The sequence below is a fragment of the Lissotriton vulgaris genome, chromosome 9 (genome assembly GCF_964263255.1).
Source record: "Lissotriton vulgaris chromosome 9, aLisVul1.2, whole genome shotgun sequence".
NCBI lineage: Eukaryota > Metazoa > Chordata > Amphibia > Caudata > Salamandridae > Lissotriton > Lissotriton vulgaris.
The window spans coordinates 97,900,439-97,921,136 of NC_141697.1; the positions used below are offsets into that span (position 1 = coordinate 97,900,439).

Below are 20,698 nucleotides of genomic sequence, written 5' to 3' on the forward strand. Positions count from 1 at the left end.
GCATCTCAAGGTGCTGAGGGAGATTTCCCTCAAGCTCCTAGCTACACCCGACATTGGTCGCCTCTGCATCATTCGAGGTCCTGTTCCCGTGGAAGGTCCCTCAAAGCTCTTTCTTAAGTTCTTCTCGTTCCAAGTTGTCGGGTAAGTCTTACAAGCACAAACAGTTAAAGAAGTCTTCAACTTCACTGCATCTGTAGAAGTCTTCGAGATGTAGGAACGTCAGAACTCGAGGCCTGCAAGAAAGCGTAACCTGAACTTGGTCCACCCCGCGTTTCCCCCATTTTTCCAAGAGCAACTCCCACCCAGCCAAAAAGTTTTATGAAGCCATGCGCCTCCTATTTGGGTGACCCGGCCCTACCCCACTGGAGCGCCTTCGGGCCCCAATTGGATCCACACTGACAGGTTCGCCCTTGGTGATAGTTGGGTCCCACGGATTCCTTGCTGGACCCGGAGTGGAGCTGTTGGCAAGACAAAGACCTTCCTCGATGCTCAGTCCAGTGCCGGCACCCCCTGCAGCACCACCCCCATTGCTATTTCTGACACAGAGCCAGAGCGGAGTCTTATGACTACAGCTCCGACCGGGTCTATGCTTCCCAGAGCAGAACCAGTGCCTTATTTATTTGACATTGCTGTAGCAATAAATGATGGACGGAATGCTGAATAAATCAAACATTCACACCCAGTCAAAAGATCTGGGTTAAATCCATTGTTCTTTTGTCCACTATGCTACCTCCGTTTGGACCCAGCCATATGCAGATCAGTGTTGACCCGGCTCCTAATGGGAACAGTCCAGCCCGAATTGCCATGATGGGTCCTCTCTGGACCGGAAACAAGCATTCTGGGACCGGTTGCAGAGTATCACCCCTCATCAGCCTGGCTAGCTTGAATCCAGTGGCACAGCGAGCCAGGGACCCATGTCTGGGCATACCCATCCCACTTAGTGATAGCCAAGAGAGGGAGAAAAAAGTGAGTGCACAATGTACTCTTCTGGTTACCAGCTTTTTGAAGAACAGGACAACTAGTATGAGGAACTGGTGGAGGCCAGTGGGTAGCAGCTGCTCCCGGGAAGTAGTAGTGGAGCTGGTGAGGTTTAAAAAAAGAAAAAATCAATTAGCTGCCTCTCCTCCGTCCTCTGTTTCTGTATGATCCAGAAGAGCACAGGCTCACAGAATCCCCTAAGCAAATCATGACGCTGCTGTCACGATGAAAGCAGCATCGTGATTAGTCAGAGCTCCGTGGTTCGGCTCACAGACAGGGACTGGGAGGCTGTGCATGGTCCCCACCCAGGCTATGCATTACAGGCCGGTGGAGAACATGCTAAGTGCTCCTGACTGTTTCGCCGGCCCAAGATGGCCGGCCAAACCGCCATGCGCACTTAGAAAGTGCCCCGACCCTTACTCCCCCTACTCTGTGAGTAGTCCAGCCCCGCCCTGCAGAACTTCCTCCACATGGAAAACTAAAATTATAGTTACAGCTTATCATTTTCTTTTTCCCTTTTTGCAGTGCTGAAAATCAGTGAGATGATGGCGGGGTAGCTGCCCTTTGGGATTAGCCACCTCACCTGACACTCGCCTGGTCTCTCCTCATACTGTGACTACGGAGGATGGAGCCTCTTTTTGATGGTGGTTTTAGGGTGACTGAGGTTTTGGAGCTTCAGTTGCCCACAGTGGCAGCCAAGACAAATGTCTTGATAGAATTCCTTCTGTTAGGAGTTTCCCCTTCTGAACCCCTTCTCTCAATTAATGAAGCCCTTAGAGATGTCCAACTTGGTGCCTGGTCCGAGCCCTGCACAGGGGCTCCTGTGCGTAGGACGAGTGCACATCGCCATTGCCCACTCCGGAGGATCCCAGTTTTCTCACCCAGCACCCCACACCGGAGAGCTTGGTTGTCCAAGCCTCCATATCCAGGGTTACCCCCAGCGCCCCAGGCTCATTTCTTAACACTACACTGGGTAGAGAATCGAAGAAGCTGGAAAACATTGGCAAGAGAATGTTATCCTCCGCCAGCCTAGCACTGTGGTTGGTGAACACTGGTGCCTTTTGGGCCGTTATTCCCATACAATGTGGGACTCGGTTGCGCAAGTGCTGCCTATGGTTTTAGAAGAGGCCTGATTCATACTTATCCAGGCTATTGCTGCAGCAAATTCACCATAATGTTTGAGCTGACATGACCGACTCACTGAGCAGAGCAATTTCTTCGGTGGGCTAACCGCGTCGCCAATGCTGTATGTGCCTGCCATTAGGACATGCTTGTTTCCGCTCCAGGGAATACATGGCTTGGGAGTTCAGGCTGGACTGTTCCCATGAGGCACAGGGTCAAGACTGATTTGCATATAGCTGTGTCAGACCTAGCGTGGCAAAGTGAGCTAAAGAATGATGATGGATTCAACCCAGATGTGTGACTGGGGGTGAGTGTTTGAAAAGTTTCAGCGCTCCGTCCTTCATCTTCTTGTGTTTGCATGTTCACCCTAAGTTGGCAGGGTATGCCCAGACATGGGTCCCTTGCTCACTTTGCCACTGGAATCAAGCTAGCCTGGCTGATGAGGGCCGTTAGCCCGAAACCGGTTCCATGATGCTTGTTTCCGGTCCAGAGAAGACATTGCTTGGCAGTTCGAGCTGGACTGTTCCCATGAGGCACAGGGTCAAGACTGATTTGCAAATAGCTGTGTCTGAACTGGGGTGGCAAAGTGAGCTAGAGAATGATGATGGATTGAACCCAGATCTGTGACTGGGGGTGAGTGTTTGAAAAGTTTCAGCGCTCCGTCCATCATCTCCTTGTGTTTGCACAGTTAAGGGCTACCTTTCTGCCATCTTGCCATTCTTTCATTTGCCAGACCAACTGAAGCTAGATAGAGTCTGTACCAGATCAGGCTATTAGAACATTCTGCCACTAGAGGGCAGAATGTTCTAACAAATAAAACAAAGGCTTCAGGAGTCCGAGGAATGCTGCTCTGCGGGCCTTTACCAGCCTGTAGAAGCCCTAAGCACTCCATTTTATTCAATAGAGTTCTCCACATTCCAATGTTCTAATGCAGGATATGCTTTAATTTCTTTTTAAGCAATGAAGCAGGCTAACAATGTTTAAATAAATAACCATAGAGTAGAAGGAGAGGACAATTTTGGCGCAGTCCAGTACCCATCGTCCTTGCAAGTAAATCATAAATAAACGTATTGTGTTCCGCCTATGTCACCAGTTTGGTCATGGAAGGTCCTATTTTTGGGATATAATTGCCCTCACCCACCTTTTCTCCCAGGGATCTCAGAAGCAGGGTAGAATACCCACTCCACCCCCTCAGCACGAATTGGTTTAAGGGCAAGCCGCTCAGGCTTACCCAAAAGGACCTTACATTCTGACCAGATCGGTAATGGAGGCACCATGGAAGTCTTTTAAGTTGTAATATATACTTTTGATTATCACATTTGATTTGCAACCACAACTCTAATTTAATGGCACTTCCCATACAATATTGGTACTGATAACTAACCTAGTATATTAGGGCTTATGCTGCTTTTGTTTCTGAAAAATGCGTCTGACCCTCCAGGCGACTGGGGCATGAAACAACCGCACTGTGAAACCAAGGGCTCATCACTATGCCAACCGGGTTCACGTTTTGTTTTTAACCTCGGTACGAACATTCACAAGGAATAAAACTTAAAAAGCGGACTCCTGAACCGGTCCTGATTTGTCTGTCTTGTTGTTATTAATAATTGGTTTCTTTTTAAAAGAACACCTGTATTTAGAATTGTTTTTTTAAGTAATTGGGTGCAGTTCTGTTGAAAGCTGCCTGTGGGTGTTTTACGGGCTGCTACAGGTTTGGGCAGGTTCTTTGGGGGTTGGAGGGAACTCTTTTTGGGGGGGGGGGGGACCTCTGCATTGTTTCTGTACGTGTTGCATTTTTTTCCCAACTGCTAGGATCGAGCACAGCACAATTTTTTCCCCGTTTGACGGGACACTTTCTGATCGACAGCTTGCTTGGGTTAGCGGACTAGTTGTTGAGACCAGCTCCCAAGCCTTACTTAAAAAGTTCCATGCCACAACACGCGCCTAAGGCAAGCGCGTCCGGATGGCAACCAGCACCAGCCATGCTGGCCTTTTATCCAATCCGGCGTGCTCCCTCTAGAGGCTCTCCTTGCCCTGAATGTTAGCCCTTGTTATGCTACTGCGCACTATGAGCCTGTCGTGAGTAGTGCTGCTTTTAGATATAAGACCTGTAGTTTTAGTTTAGGGGCTACAACCTTGCCCTAGGATGGAGTTGTCCGGCCAAATACGACAGCACAGAGTGGTGAGCTTTAGAGCTTGCCTCAGGCTTTCCCTCTCGAGCAATACTTGGAATGTGAAGTTTCTCACAGACACCTGTGGCTCAAATCCAATCTTACCACGGCCACTCCCTCCGGGTATTGAATCCCGTTCACCAACCGTAGTGGGTGGGAGGGGGGGTTGCCATTATCCTCAGGGATGCGTGGGAAGTATTGACATCAAGGCTGGGTTGAATTGGGAACATAGAATGCCTCCTTTTTTTGTATCGAACCTACCCCTTCTTTTTATTTCGCCAGCTTGTTGGTATATAAACTGCCGGACTGCCCGAACAGGGGCCTCCCTGAACTTGACACTATCGCTCAACTATCCGTACAATATGCCAACTTTACGGTACTGGGAGACCTTAATACTCATGTCGATGGCCTGCATTGTCCACAGGCCTCCCAGCTGCTTCAGACGCTGGAGGGCAGTAATCTGACCCAGCTAGTCACCACACCTACCCATAAAGCAGGACATATACTAGATTGAGTTTTTTCTAATATCACCGGTCTTCATATTGAGGTCCCCCTGCGCCTGATATGGACAGATCATTTTCTTGTTCCATTCACCTTTTTTGGCACGGACAATAAGCCAGAGATAAAGCTAGCACCTGAAAAGGAGGAGGAATTAGCGTAGCCATACTAGGGCATCCTTTGGCCTCTGCTGGCCTATTCCAGGCACTCCCGACAGGGATTCGATCCTCTTCAAACTTTGAATTGCTCAGGCACTGGCCCTGATTGCTCCCCTAAAAACAGTAACAGCTAATAGATTCAAGCTGTCTACTCCCTGGTTTTTGGCAAGCGTTAGAGGAGGAAAAAGACTCTGTAAAAGGCTGGAGTGGTGTTGGAGGAGGCATATGGCCCGGCAGCTAAAATCTTGCCTGTTAGGCGGCACTTAAAATAATTCAGCCCAATCTCTGAAATAGACTCTTGTGGCGCTGCTAAAGTGCAATCCTGGCTCACCAGAGGGTCCCTGCCCTCTTCAATTTCTCAAACTAGCTGCCCACACCGTAAATCCTATTCTTAATAAGATCTGAAATACCTCCTTGAAATCTGGCTGTTTTCCTGCATTATGAAAACGGGCATTCTTACTGCCATTGCCAAAGAAGCCTAAAGTGAACCCCGGGGTGCTTAGCAATTTTCGAAAAACTGGTGTATCGCGAACTGTCTGCCTTTGTTGAATCTAATGATTTGCTTCATGATTCTGTATGGCTTCCGTGCAGGCTATAGCACAGAGACCGCTCTTCTGGAAGTTGTGGAGACAGTCGGACAGGCTCTTGATGGAGGGGCATCTGCTATGGTGATGCTGCTGAATCTATCAGCAGCATTTGACACAGTTGCACATTCTAACTTGTTGGCTAGATCAGTCCTTTTTGACCAACCATGCCATCGTGGATTCGATCTTTTCTAGAACTGATTTTCCTTCGCCCCTTTTCATCTTCGCCTAAACCGTTGGTTTGCGGGGTGACACAGGGGTCTGCCCTCAGTCCGCTGCTATTCACCCTTTACCTGCCCCCTTTCGCCTCCCTCATTGAGACCTGGAGAGTAAAGGTTGTTTTCTATGCAGATGACACTCAACCAGAATTCTCATTTAAAGAACACTCTGAGGCTGCCTTTATCAATTTCAAAGAGGGCTTAAATGACATTGCCAAATAGATGGACTTCAATTCTTTGAACGTGAACGCTTTTCTTCAGCTAGATGACATCCCCTCCTTTGCATCTATGGTGGCCTAATTAATTGAATCTGCCACCTATACCGTTCACTTCAGCTAGAAATTTAGGGAAAATACTCTTTTGCCACCCAAATTCGGCAGATCTCATTGTCTTGCTTTCTGAAGCTAAGATCAGTCAGGAAACTACTGCACCTGTTGCCAGTAGAGTCACGAAGGATCGTAGTTAGGCTTTCCTGTTTTCAGTTTCTATTTTTGGTAAATTCTGTTAGGGGTTTTTTCAGTGTTTTCAAGTGATTTCAATACCTTTAAAAAATAGTGGTTACACATTTTTGCACCATTAAAAGCAAGAGAAAGTGTTTTTCCTGTGTTAGTGGAATATTTTGCTTTTATTATTGCTTGCTTTATGCGCTTATAGCGCATAGTATATAGACAGTGTACGTATAGTGTATATGAAATTCAAATACATTTTTGCAAATGTAACTTATTGTAGTACACCATACAATACTTTTCAGCGAGTCTTCGGTCATGTGCGCTCACTCTTTCCTTCCCATGTAAACCTTTTTCTGTGAAAAGGTCCTCTCAACATTGGCACTTGAGACAGGTAACACCAAAACAGCCAGTACACAATTTGTTAACTCTGGCCATTGTCATAGCTTTCTATGCCAATACTGGTGCACTTGAAGATTGTGATTCTCAAGGCAGGTTCTGCAATATTTGCCTTGAACTGGGTGCTTATGTCCTCAGAGTTATTGAATCAGTCAAAAATTAAGCAGCACTTTGAAACTACGGAGCAAATTCACCTTTACGGAAGGGATCTAGAACTTGTACAGAGTACCACAGAGGTTTCATTGACTTCAAATGCCATGGTTGATGAAGGGACATTACTATGCATCATTCCAAGCCATTCTCATTCATTGTAAAATAAAAATTCCTGAATTGCTCTTCAACATTGCTTCGCTTACCAATTGGAAAGCACTCTAACATGGAATATGTTGCTGTGCCAGAGTCACTAAAGGTTTTCCCCAGCCTACTCGCAAGGGGATGTTTCACATCTACACCAATTATGCTGAGCACTTGGCAGACATGGTGTTTTCAGCCTTTAGATCTGTTATGTCCACTACAGCAGTTATGTTTTCCTGTAAAAATCTAAGAATGCAGTAGAGTGTACTTTTTTATCGTCAATATCAATATCCAACCAAAGATCCTCACATTTCTTGCCTTTGCCATCATCACTCAGCAACATTTTTGTAAACGGTCGCTATATGTATAATATAGCATTCATCACCCCTTGGACCGAGAACCATCCTCTAAGTGACACAGTTTGGATAACTCTTTCTTTAATGCCACACAAAGCACGAAATGAGAAATATTTGCATTTTAGTTCCTGTGGATATCAAAACCGTGTACCAGAATGGACTAAAAAGTCAATAGCATTCTTCATTAACTCTGAAGATTTTAAAGATGCTTGCAGAATATGATCTAACAAGTGACAAGGATCTCCTACAAGGAAGAACTTTAGCTCAGGTATCGATTTTGACAGGTCATCACACAACATTTTCACATACGTAGCTAAATCACTGTAAATACAAACAATATCGCTCCATTCTTTGTTAAACTTTGAAAGAACCTTTTTGAAGAGCATTCCAAGTGACATTGCATTCCTTATTTTCCAAAGGTCTGGTGTCATGTTTTCACCACTATCCCAGATGCTTGGTGATAGCACTCTTTTCATATATACTTGTCACTATACCTTGCATTGAATGTTTAACGCCTGAGGTAATTCACCTACTATCAATACTGACTCACTAAAAACTGGAAGCTGATGTATCAAGAGTTTTTACCCATTCTCTGTGGGTTAATGTGATGACACGTATTGGGAAAGGTTCCCAGCCATTTTACCTTTCAGTGAAAGAATCAAAAGCAGCCAAAATATCAAATATGATTTTGATATTTCCTAATTATCTACAGTTTATAACATAAACAAGACGTAAAACCTGCTCCAAACCCTGTATCTTTAGACCAAAGACCGCAAAACTGAAAAAAGCAAAAGGAAGAAGAAACAATATTTTCTGGCATCCCTAAACAACAAAACTCAAGCAGAATAATGTTAGCCAGTCTTTCTTGCTGATAGCTTGTATAACAAAGATACATTGTATTGGCCCCTTCAGGAAGAAAAAATGACTTTCACTCCCATTTTTCTTTCTTTGAATGGCACTTAGTTTGTGGTTGTGCTGGTGTTTTTTCAGTGTTTATATGTTTACACCGGTGAGGGCTATTTCTCTTTCAGTGTTTTTTTTAAATCAGTTATTATAGGTTTAAAACTAAAACTGGACAGCCTAATCGTAGTCTATGCACTTGTGACATCACGCCTGGATTACGACAGCAGCTTATATTGGAGACTTCGGGCATTTTTGACTCCTAGCCTCCGGTCAAATACATTATGCAGCGGCCAGGTTGATCCGGCAGGTATCCTTTCGTCATCCTATCCCCCCATCTGAAGCAGCTTCATTGGCTCCCGGTGGCCAAGAAAGTTGAATTTAAAGCCCTGACATTGGTATTTAGAGCCATTAGGGGCTAAGGTCCAAGATAGCTGAGAAACAGGATCAGACAGTACCAGCAGGTGAGAGCTTTGAGATCTAATCACTTGAGACTTCTGCATATTTCAAGGCTCAAAGTGGTGGTAGGTCCTTCTCAGTACTGACGGCCAAGCTTTGGAACACCCTGCCTATCCATCTGCATATGGCCAAGTCTGAATTCAGTTTCAGAAGGTATTTTAAAACCTGCCTCTTTGATCAAGTATAGATAGTAGTTGCTGAGTTTGTTAGTCAGTCTGCTTTTAGCACCGGGACGCCTCGGTTTGAGGCAACCACGCGCAGTACAAATGGGTTTTATTGATTGACTACCCAAAGCCAATTTTAACTACACCATCACCCTATCTACTGGTTCCTCCCCTTCATCTCACATCGGAGGACCTTCACCTGTACTGTGGAAAACACCAGCACAGGATTGAACAAAAAATATCTCCGCTAAAGAGACCACCTTTGGGGCCCGCTGGGTATTGCAGTGCCCACCCAGTGAGGAGATTGCACGATAATAAAGCATGCCATCTAGGTGGGTGAAAGCAATTGTATACCAAAAATGGGACCTTTGATGACCAAATTGGTGTCACCGACTCCACCTTTTCAATTCTGAATACGATGGCAGAACAGCACACTACTCTTGTGTATGTATAAACGTTTAAATCCAGATGCTTGCTTTTGATTCATTTGCAAAAGATAGACTCCGCAGATGGTTATTGAATCAGTCCAAATCAGCTAGAGATTTTCGGAATAGTTCTGTTTCAAATATGGGTTTTCCTTCCGAATTTTCTCTTGAACATTCTTGTCAAATCCTCTTTCCTCAAGCATGAAAATTTGTATCATTGTCAATGCTAATTTCTGCTTTGTTCTTTTCAGAAATAGATTCTCTTTGAGTTGTCTCTTTGGACTTTCCAACTTAAATTTATTTAGCATGTAATAACATTTATGAATACTTCAACATCTGTTTTTTCTGCTCTTATTATATGTAGCCGTAGGCTCCTCATGGAAAGTGTTTGTGGCAATTTGGCACATGCTTTACTTGTTACTGTTTTCTTACAGGTAACCCTGTGTCAGCAGTTGTCACCTGCAACCTCTTTGTTGTACCAGCACTAAGAAAGATGCAGGGAATCCTGGATCCACGGCCAACTATCATCAAAGCTAGGGTAACATTTTTATCACTTCAAGAATTGTTTTAAGATTATTTTCCCACAGTCTTGTTTTGTTGTGTCCGAGTTTAATACAGTGTCAGCTAGGCACATTCTGCCATTTTGTGTATGTGCGGATGAATTGAATAGCAAAACTAGTGATTAGTTAATGTTTATCTGTGGCTCAGGCAACCAGGTGGGCTTTCCAAGACTATAGTTTTAAATCTCTTATTCTAGCTGAAAAAGCTCCTCATGCTTCATAGATTGAATCTACGGAGAAAAATATCAAGGTGCCTCATTCACTAAACCCTTTGCAGTCATAATGTACATTTGCAGCTGCAGGAAATCGATTTTAGGTTCCCAGTTTCCAACTCCTGTTCATCAGCAAGAATTTGAAAAAATCTGCTAACATGAAAATGTTCTACTGATAATTTGGTTGTAGTCTAGGGTGGGGCGGGAGGTGAACAATTATGATATGGCAACCACCAACAAAGTGAGAAGTTTGTGTTTGTGTGTGTGTTTGTGTGTGTATGCATGCACAAATATTGTCAATGACTTTTCTCTCCCAATACGTCTTCATCACACCCAAATGAACCCAAGTATGTTTTCAGCAGTCATTTTGGAGGGTTTTCCTCTAGATCGCAGCATATTTTTTAAATTGAGATTAAAATATTGTTGGTGCATTTGATCTTAAATCCTAAAAAAACTGTCTAGGTAAGCGATTCATTTTATCTACTTCATTAAGAATTGTTGCCTTTGAGTTGTAAAGTTTTTTGTGTGTGAATCGGTTCTAAAACAAACATGTTCTTATGGCTAAAAAGCATGGACAAATGTGCACAGACGTATCATTTTAGCAGGCTGTTCGCAGTAGTGGATATTTGTTGGAAAGTACATTGTATCTAAAATGCAGGTGTGAATGCAGAAAGAGGCCCTTACCTTCTAAAAGTACCATAAATGGCAACAAAAACAGTGATGAATGTCCAGGCATTTAGAATTTTCTCACAAAAAAATGGAAAATGAATGTTTTGAGAAGTATTCATCACTACTTTTCAAGAAATTTCGAGTGTTTTCTGTCAAAAGATAAATTAACTTTTTCTGGCTGAGAACTTCATCCACATTAGGAATCTACAAGCATTGGTGGTGGGGCGGGGGTAAGAGGCAGTATGTTGTCAAAAGTTTGACAGAGAAGAAAGTGGAGTGATAGCTAATTTGAATGGGGCTTTGGCCTAAAACCTAATTTGAAGATAATCTGAAAATACAGAGATCCATGTGACTCCTTGTTAATGTGATCTCACATGCTCCATCTCGTTGAACACAGTGGTAATTCCTTTTTTATTGTTGCAAATTTACCAACATGTGGATGGCAAGTGCGCTACAAAAACACCAATAACGTAACAAAATAATGTTTTTGTGCCTATCTTTCCGGTGTGTGTGGCCTGCTTGCAGGATGAGAGGGAATATATTTCAGCTGAGAGGAAGAATCTAATTTGAAATGTTGTCTCCCTTGGATCTCCTCCCCAGTTATCATGTGATGTGAAGTTGGATCCTCGGCCTGAATATCACCGCTGCATACTGACTTGGCATCACCAAGAACCACTGCCTTGGGCACAGAGTACAGGTTGGTGCATTAAGATCTTGAGGTGAAACTCATCTGATTGCAAGGAAAATAATGATCGTTCTTTGTACAATTGAGGGCATTTCTTACTGTTTTAATAAGTCCTTTGGATGTGCATACCAACTGTAAGCTTTCACAGAAGTAGGGTACTTGGGATAAGGTAAGCTTTTTTCCCCCCAGTTGTATCATCTCTCATAACTGTGTGACCCACAATGCTTTTATGATTACTCACTAACTTTCTGCAAGGTAATTTATTTCAGCATTCACGATTTTATACAGTATTATAATGTATTGCTAGAAAACATCATTCAATGTAGTGGTACTTAATTTTTATTTAATTTTTGAAGGGTAGATTGATTGCAAACTGTTAACAAAATGTCAGCGACTGATTATGAATTAGCATGTTTCCAACATTCTAATTTACCTCTATAGTCCTGAGTATAATTGATTTTTTTGTTTTTAACATCCCTACCGGTGCCAACACGGCACCACAAGAATGACGGATGATCTGAGCATGAGTAAATGATTTTTGTGTAGTTAGGTTTACATTTGTTGACACATTAGCTCAACTCTGCATGCGACAGCATGTATTTTATTCTGTTGACAAAGGTGACTGATAATCCTTGCAAAAATTTCTACAAGTCATCAACTGCTTTTCTTGGCTCATTTTGGCCGTGTATGGAGCATAATACTTCAGACCGGTGAACCTCGACCTATATTTTCTGAAAGAAAATTATTCCTGCAACATTTATATTAATAAAAAACACTTCCTGTATGAAAAAAACAATTAAAATGCTTCCATAATAGCTAGTATTAACATAAATAGTTATTTGATAACAACAGTTACATGTCATTCCATAAACCATATATTTTTTTTATTATCTTCAAAATAGTTTTTGAATAATCCGTTATCTCACATAAAAATGAACGTTAATCATTTGACTCCTCATGTTTATGTTCATTTTGAAAAACCAAATCCGTAAAATATGTTCTACAAAGACGACGATTAACCACCCTCCCCCCCCGTATCCGGCCTCCTATTCTTCCTATGGAGGCAAAATAAGTGGCACTTACTGTTGGGTTATCAACATATAGTATCTTCAGTAAACTTTGGTTCAAACACTGTGTTTACCATCTGTTGTCGCTATCTTTATATTTGCTGCATGCTTAGTAGGTATTTGGTATAGGATGCATTTATGGATACTTGTTTCAGATGTTCTTGCTTTCTGTATGCCAGTATCTAAGCTGCTGAATGATGAGCTATTGGTGCATTAATAGTCCTTTAAGTACAGATGTGCTGAGAGATGGTAAAAAGTAGCATTATGAGAGACTAATATTGCGGACTCCTGTAGAAGGGCGAGGGTGATGGCCCTTATGTCAAATGTTCTAATGACTCTTGGGGCCAACCGTGCTCAATCTCTTCTCAGTTTGGTTCATTTACTACAGTCTAGAATAAGAAAAGGCCTGAAATACGTTGTAGGGATCTATGAAGAAAGGGCTGAAGTAGAAGACATGCATGATTCAATCCAGTCTTATCTCTTCTGCTTAATTCAGATGTTCTACAATTACGCGGCTTCAGTAGAGATAGGGGTTTACATTTGTGCCTGATTGGGTGTAGAGTGGTAATAGTCTCATGTTAAAAAAACATCGTACTTCTCTAAGTATGGTGAGGGACTAGAATAAAATACCAAGTCTATGCAATGAAGAGTTGTTTGCGTTTTTGCCTAAAACACTCTCAAATGTGGTTTATATGGTTCAGCTATATTTAGCTGTCTATTACACATAAACTAGCTTCCACTGGCCCAGTGTTCTTGTCAGTTTTAGTGAGTTATGCCTTTTAACCAAAATAATTTTGCAAGTACTTTGATCTCCAGGTTCATATTTGTAACAGTGAAAGCAGACCTGCAAGTCCCAGCCTGTAAAGTGCTGGTTGCAAACTAACTGTTTTGTTTCCCGCTGATTAGTAAGGGTGGTAAATGCAAATCATGTAGTCATTCTTATCTCACTACCATAGCCTTTATTTTTTCCCGACTACGTTAGACAATACATGCATAAAAATGTGCACAATCTCCCATTCAATTTCAAATGTGTCTTCTTACCAACTGGTGGGGCTTTGGGCAGATGTAAGATAGCTGCTGCAACAGCTCAAACCCGTAGGATGCCCCTGGCTTCAGCTGAAGCGTGGCGGAGACTTCTTGTGCAGTTGACGTAAGAAAGTGACAAGCTTTTGATTCAAGAAGCTCAGCATGACCGCTTGAGTCCTTTACCATTTTATAGCTGCATCTAACAAGACGGTTGGCACCTCGGTTGGAGTCAACATGTTCAGCTGTTCCCATCTCTTGACCTAGGTTGTCGTTATCGGGCAACGTTTGACAGCTCACGGTCTTCATGTTCCCCCGTCATTACATCTTTTCATCCTGTCCTTCAGAGAGATACTCTGTAGTCCGGAAGGTCAGAGGCTCTGAGATTCTGTCATGAAGGTGAGGCCAAAACGGAGACCGTTCCATGTGTTCTGTGCAGGCCTTTTCATAAAGTCCTATGGCATGATTGTGGCTTTTGCAGGATCTCTGCTTGTTAATCAGCTTGGTAACTGAGAGGCTCAAAAAGATGCTTTAGAACACTGTCTGATTATTATTATTATTATTATTATTATTATTATTATTATTAATCAATTCTTGTTAATTCATTTATTTGTTTGTTTGTTTGTTAAGCTTATAAGGCGCACAGCTACCCAACAAGGGTTTCCCGGCGCCGTGACATGGCACAGTAGTATGGCAAGGAATCAGCGGAACTGTTATTGATCAAACAACCAGGTTTTGATGATTTTACGGAACCTTGAATAGTTTTCCTCTTTACGGATATAGGGAGGTAGCTTATTCCATAGAGATGGACCTAAGTATGAAAAGGATCTGCCTCCTATTCTTGATAGTTTAAACCTAGGAACGCAGAAATTAGCTGAGGAATGCGACCTTAGGTTGCGTTTGGGTATGTAAGGCTGGACTAATGCTTGAAGATATTTAGGTGCAGTGCCCACTTTGATCCTGAACATATAGCTCAGGGCTTTGAATTTGATTCTGTTTTCCACCCTGAGCCAATGTAGGTCATGCAGATGCGACGAGATACTGGCGGTTTTAGGGATTCTACCCAACAACCTGGCGACTGAGTTTTGGGCCAGTTGCAGTCTCCGCACTATCGCTTTATTTGAACCCAGGTACAAGATGTTACCGTAGTCAAGCCAAGATGTAATAAGGGCATTGACTACGGTCTTTTGGGTGGAGGTGGGCAACATCCAGAGAATTTTTGTTAGCCATTTCAGAATGGTGAAACATAAGGCCACTACCTTTCCTGATTGTTGTTTCATGGAGAGAGTACTATCCACAATGACCCCTAAGTTGCGAACCTGGGTGGACGGTGCCGGGAGGTTTCCCATTTGGATAGGCCAGTGGGAGGAATTCCACAGGTCTTTTTGTTTTCCCAGTAAGAGGTCCTCCGTCTTGTCTCCATTTAATTTCAACTGGTTGCTAGTCATCCAGTTGCATATGTCACTGAGCCCCTGTTTAAGACAGGAAGGTGATAGAGAGCTAGGCTCTGAGAGAGAGAAGATGATTTGGGAGTCATCCGCGTAGGTCATAAGAGTAAGACCTACTTTGTCAGCTAGGTCAGCCAGAGGTTTGACATACAAATTGAAGAACATAGGGCTCAAGATTGAGCCCTGAGGTACTACATGGGGTGAGCTGTAAATTCCTGAGCATGCTGATGATGATGAGATTTGGAAACTCCGGTGTTTCAAATAAGAACTAATCCACTTAAGTGCTTCTCCACAGATCCCAGTATTTTCCAATATACTGAGTAGCCTTTTGTGTCATATAGTGTCAAAGGCCGCGCTCAAGTCTAATAAAATGAGGGCAGCCGTTTCACCATCGTCAAGGAGTTTCCGGATTTTTTCGGTGACTCCCAACAGTGCTGGTTCCATGGAAAAACCAGTTCGAAAACCTGATTGTGATGTGTGAAGGAGGTTGTTTTCTTCCGTAAATTGAGTCAGGACTGAATGAACCTGTCTTTCAAGGATCTTTGAGAAAACAGGAAGAAGCGATATAGGTCTATAATTTGACAGTGTTTCGGGGTCCGCTGTTGGCTTCTTCAGTAGAGGGGTCACCATTGCATGTTTCCACAATGTAGGAACCGTAGAGTGTCGAAAGGAGGAATTTAGAGCGTCCGCTATTATCTCCAAGGAAGGTGTGTTAATTTGGTTTACTACCTTAATAGGGATAGGATCGCTAGGGGATCCTGATTTAATGGTCTTAAGAATGGTCTTTAGCTTGTCTATTGTAATGGGAGGCCAGTGGTCCAGAGAAACCTTAGCGGTAGAGACCATGTCAGTGTCAACTTTGGTGATGGTGTCAGTCTTGTTCCTTTTTATTTCTATGATTATATTGTCAACTTTTTCAGTGAAGAACTGAGCAATATTCTGACACTGACACATGTTGAGCGCATGGCTACCCATAGGCATCCCTGCGCTATCAAAGCAACAGACAGAGACCAGGAGTCTTTACTGCAGGTTCTGGAATAACCATGTTTTTAGTTGTTTCCTGAATGTTAGGTGGTCTGGAGTGGATCTGAGCTTGGACGGGAGGGAGTTTCATAGGATGGAGGCATTGTAGGAAAACATGCGTTCACCTGCTCGCACTCTCCTTGTTTTAGGTACACTGGATTGAAAGAGGTTGACAGATCTTCGATTGCGCATGGGTCGGTGAAAAGTTAAGAGGGCATGATTTATTTTTGGGCCCGTGCCCCAGCGCGTCTTGTGTGCAATGCAAAGGGATTTAAACTTAACGCGTTCTGCTATGGGAAGCCAGTGCAGTGCTATTATTGATGGTTTTACTGATTGTTTTCCCGGGATTTTGTGTGAAGTAGTCTGTCCGCGGAAGTCTGCACTACTTGAAGCTTCCTAATATTGCATTTAGGAGTTCCTAGGTAAAGTGAGTTGCAATAATCCAGCCAGGGAAGAATCAGTGATTGTACCATGGTTCTGCGCGCGGTATCAGGAAGTAGTGGCAATATCTTTCTTAGTTGCCTTAAAATGCCGAAGCAGGTTGCTGCTGCTTGTACCGCTTGGTGGTCAAGTTTGAGAGATTTGTCGAGCCAGATTCCTAAGCTTTCGATCTTCGCTTTGGGCTGGGGTGGCGGGGGGCCAAGGCAGTTTGGCCTTGGCCCCTCCCCCCCCATCCAGGACTAGGACTAGTAACCCCAGCCTCTGGTGATCTCTGGTTTCAAAGCATATTTCTTCAAACTTACCTAGAATTAAGTATGGTATAGCCATCCACCCAAGCCCTTAGCGTAGATGGGGAATGAGCTTGAACAGAGGAAGGTTGTGTGGCTATTATCTTACTCACTGTAACCTTAATTTACTTAATTAAAAGACGAGCCAAATAATTTTGTGCACCGGCGGGTGGATTCATAGATGGGTGGGGATTCATTTTGTTTGACAAAATAACAGTAATTAAGGCTGCAAACAGATAAAAACTACATTTGAAGACCCCAATAATCTCGGAATAAATTTAGTGCCATTTTTGTTTTTTAAATATTGAACTATTATGGTTAAATTTAGGCAAATATATTAAAATGTCGTTGCTCCCAAACTATTGTAGATGGTTGCGCTCCGAACTATATTCTTTGAAACTCTGAAGAGGAAACATTAATGGTTCCTTTCATAAGTCCTCGTTTATTTTTAGGTTTAGCCTAGAGACTTCAACTTTAGCAGCAGCCTAATGTTTTCCAAAAAAACAAGTAATAAAATGCCTAGATGTATGCATAAATACAGGGGCTTTTGGCCAGTCCCTCTTTTTTTTCTTTGCTCTGATTAACCACATGGCTGCTGCGGGGATTTTTCCCCTGTGCTGCAGATTGCACTTTTGCTGCAGTTATGACGAGCTCAGCTCGTCATCAGCACACGACACCCGTGGGTGATGACGAGCTGAGCTCGTCATCAGCAGCGAAAGGGTTAAATAGCATTCACAATTTGCTTCATCTCACTGCAGCTTACAGCTTGGGGCAATGGATCAATCCGCGTCATCCATTAACTGTCTTGCACTATGGGTTGATATAATTTTTCCCTAATCATGTGCACTGCCGTCAGAGAAGGAATGCACTTGAGTGGCAAGACTGATGTGCCTGAGTTGCTGGGCCACCCCTATATGTTTATATTTTTTATATTCTTGCAAAAAATAAGTTTGCGTAGTGCATGTGGTTGCCAATTATTTATTTGCATGTTTTTGCGAGGTAGAGGAATAGATGAGTGAAAGAGCACTAGAATCTCTGCGGCATTAGGGCACAGTTGTGTATCGATGCCACTTGTTTACATAAACTCAGTGTAAGTAGGTCCCACTCCCAACAAAGTGTAGTTTGGAGATCTCTCTTTCGCCATACTGTTTGTCGGTTTTAGTGTTGTCTTCTCATGCAAAGGCTTGCACCATAGTTGACAGTTCAGCGCAAGCTGGTCTGTTGAACAGTGTATTTTCCTATGTCCGTCGTTCAAGGTCTCTTTATGACATTGCATTTGCCTAAAATGAAAATGAGAGCTCTGTAAAGAGAGCCTATAAAACGAAGGCAAACACGTTCGCTTGAAAACCTATCCTCTTGTGGGAATGGGTTGTAGAAGCCAATAAAGTTTAAAAAAAAAAAACACCTGAATACAAGAATAGATTATGTAAATACAACGAAAACATGTATGATGAAAGAATATGGGCGAAGAGTCTGCTAGTTGTAATCAAGGAATGGGTTTCAAAATTCTGTCTTCCACTGGATTTATATTGTGTCTAAGCAGAGAGATGTTCTATCGTTAGTCGTGACCCCCTTATGAGACAATTTAGCACACATCAATAAATTAACCGCATCGCTGCTGCAGTGATTTTTGCGCTGTGCGGCTGTTTTCCGCGTTACATGACGAGCTCAGCTCGTCATCAGCACACGCCACCCGTGGCTGATGACGAGCTGAGCTCGTCATCAGCAGCGAAGGGGTTAAGTAATATTCATATTAGGATATAGGAAAACATTTGGCTAGAACATAAGAAATAGTGAAAATTGAAGTGAATACATCAGTCGCAAGAAAGAGGGCACCTATCAGGAATTCAAGATTTAACTGGCTGTGGAGTAACGAAATTAAGGTAAAGTATGGCAACAACCAAATAGCGCAGAGATCCACTGAGTCGCCACAGAAAAATCACAAATACTGTGTAGAACTTAATAATGAACTCCATCAGTAACATAGCCCACTATTCTACAGAGGTACCATGCTAAATCTCTAATTTCAAGGTTTGAAAACTTGGTTGCGCCTACTCTTTGAGTGCTGAAAAACGGAATATGCATTTTACTTGGGTAATTGTAGCAAGTTTGTGTCATTGTGAATTACTAAAATGAAACGAGGTTTCCTACAAATTAACACAGTAATTGATGCAGCCGATGTAGACTTTGACCAGCCATTTATTGAATGGTGTCATAGTAGCTCTCAAAACTCAATGGTCTTCAGATAGATATTTTAGAATCCTTATTTTTGGCGTCGCTGGATTTGGTAAAAAAAATGTTTTTGCTTTCTTTTCGCTTGCTAATCCCTTGGGGATCTATAATTTACACCGAGAATCCCTGATCATGCCTAGAAAAGCCATGCTGGAGTAACATATAGAAAAACAGAGTTTGTGTGTTACTGCTGCCCTCCAAACACCAAGATGGAATTAAAGAATGATTCACCTCTACTGTGCAGCCTGTACTTTGTAAAAGTATTAAAATGGCCCTCAACAAATACCCAATTGCCATCCGAGAAGTTTAGTTTCAGTAAAGTTTTTGTTTGTGTTGTAGAGAGCGTGGCACAATTTGGAGTCCATAATTCACAATTCAGTTCCTCACTTTATTCTGCAGAGGAGGGGTTTACTAGATAGTTCGGCCACTAGAATGGATGTGTTGCTCATACGAGGAGTCTCGGAAATATTCAACCATTAAGACACTCTTCCAAGAATATATGTAGGTTTAACATTTTGAAATATTTGAGTTATTATTTCCTCTTGGGTTTCAGGCACGGTTTTGCATCGGTTGGAAAATATGTATTGCTGAATATCCGCCAAAGCTTTGGTATAATAGAGAGAATCTGTGGTCTACAACCAAACTAAATTATTAAGGAGAACCACATGTAAAGTAGAGGGAACATTTTCCATACAAGATTTGATCAAAAAGAAAAAATCCTTTTTGAACATGTGCATCCTCTCTAGACCCATCAGGGATTTCTGATCATTTCTATAATTTAACAGTTCTTTCTTTGTGATTCCGCAGGAAATCAGGTGAGCAGTCGTCTGATGAGTATGCGCAGTGCCAATGGACTGTTGATGCTACCTCCAAAGACCGAGCAGTACGTGGAGCTTCACAAGGGCGAGGTGGTGGACGTCATGGTCATTGGCCGGCTATGATGGTCCCGGCTGGAGCAGAGCTTTTGATGCATGTCCACATATCATTGACTGTATCCTGTAATATGCAACGGCACAGCTAGTTTTTATGATTTGGATAACTTTGAACAGTATAGTCTACATCTTGAACTAATTTAAAAAAAATGAATTAAAAAATAATACCTTTTAAAAAAAACTCTTATAAATATTCTATTCTGATTATATCAATTCAAGGCAACTTTTTCCTTCATTGCAATTGCTTTGTGTGTTCAATGCTAGTTCTTAGAGCAGTAGCTTTTAGTAGACAGCAGTAGGTGCCTGCAACACTTGTGTTTTTCTCATCTTTGAAATACGGATACTTATGCTCTTAATAAGGCTGTCTGCTTCCTTTATACTAGCCTAGATGACACTGCTGTTCGCCTTCTTAGTATGCTTCATAACCGCTTCACAGAAGAGCTTGCTTGTTCTTTATCCTGTACCTTGTGTTTATGTGCACTGTGCCAAAAGCCGAGTGGCTGCCCGTGGGCTTGGCAGGCAGGGCGCCACCTAGCTGCCAAGTTCACGAATGGCTTCCTGGCAGCCACCCGGCTCAGTACTCATGGGCAGTAACCTGATACCTTTTATTTGAACAAACACAAAAAAACTTGCTTCCTTAAGTGCTGACAGCCTTTTTAACCAATACATTTAAAAATGTACAGAAAAAAAAAATCAAAGACTGATCTTGTACAGATACTAGTGTACCAGCATTCATGTGGAGATTATTAAAGGAAAGAAAATATTGAACAACTCTGTACCATAACATTTTCTGTAATATTGAAACAAAATGAATTAAAAAAATTCCTTGATCATTATTTAAAAAAAATCTTCAAGTGTGAGAATTGTTTGGGAAAGCTTGGGATGGACATTTACAAATAACATACTTTAATTTTTCTTTTAATGTTAAATTATGGTTAAATGTTGAA

At 42.4% G+C, this 20,698-nt stretch overlaps 1 protein-coding gene across 10 annotated transcripts in view; it reads left to right on the plus strand.

Annotated features, from left to right (window-relative positions):
- Nucleotides 1–20,598, plus strand: part of GPHN (gephyrin) — a 2,075,463-nt gene extending 2,054,865 nt beyond the window's left edge. For all 10 annotated transcript variants that reach the window (XM_086937114.1, XM_086937115.1, XM_086937116.1 and 7 more), the window contains 3 exons: nucleotides 9,607–9,710; nucleotides 11,214–11,310; nucleotides 19,627–20,598. In XM_086937114.1, the coding sequence (XP_086793240.1) occupies nucleotides 9,607–9,710; nucleotides 11,214–11,310; nucleotides 19,627–19,760 (335 nt within the window). In that variant the 3' untranslated portion in view covers nucleotides 19,761–20,598. The remainder of the gene's footprint in view (nucleotides 1–9,606; nucleotides 9,711–11,213; nucleotides 11,311–19,626) is intronic.
- The last annotated feature ends 100 nt before the right edge of the window (nucleotides 20,599–20,698 follow it).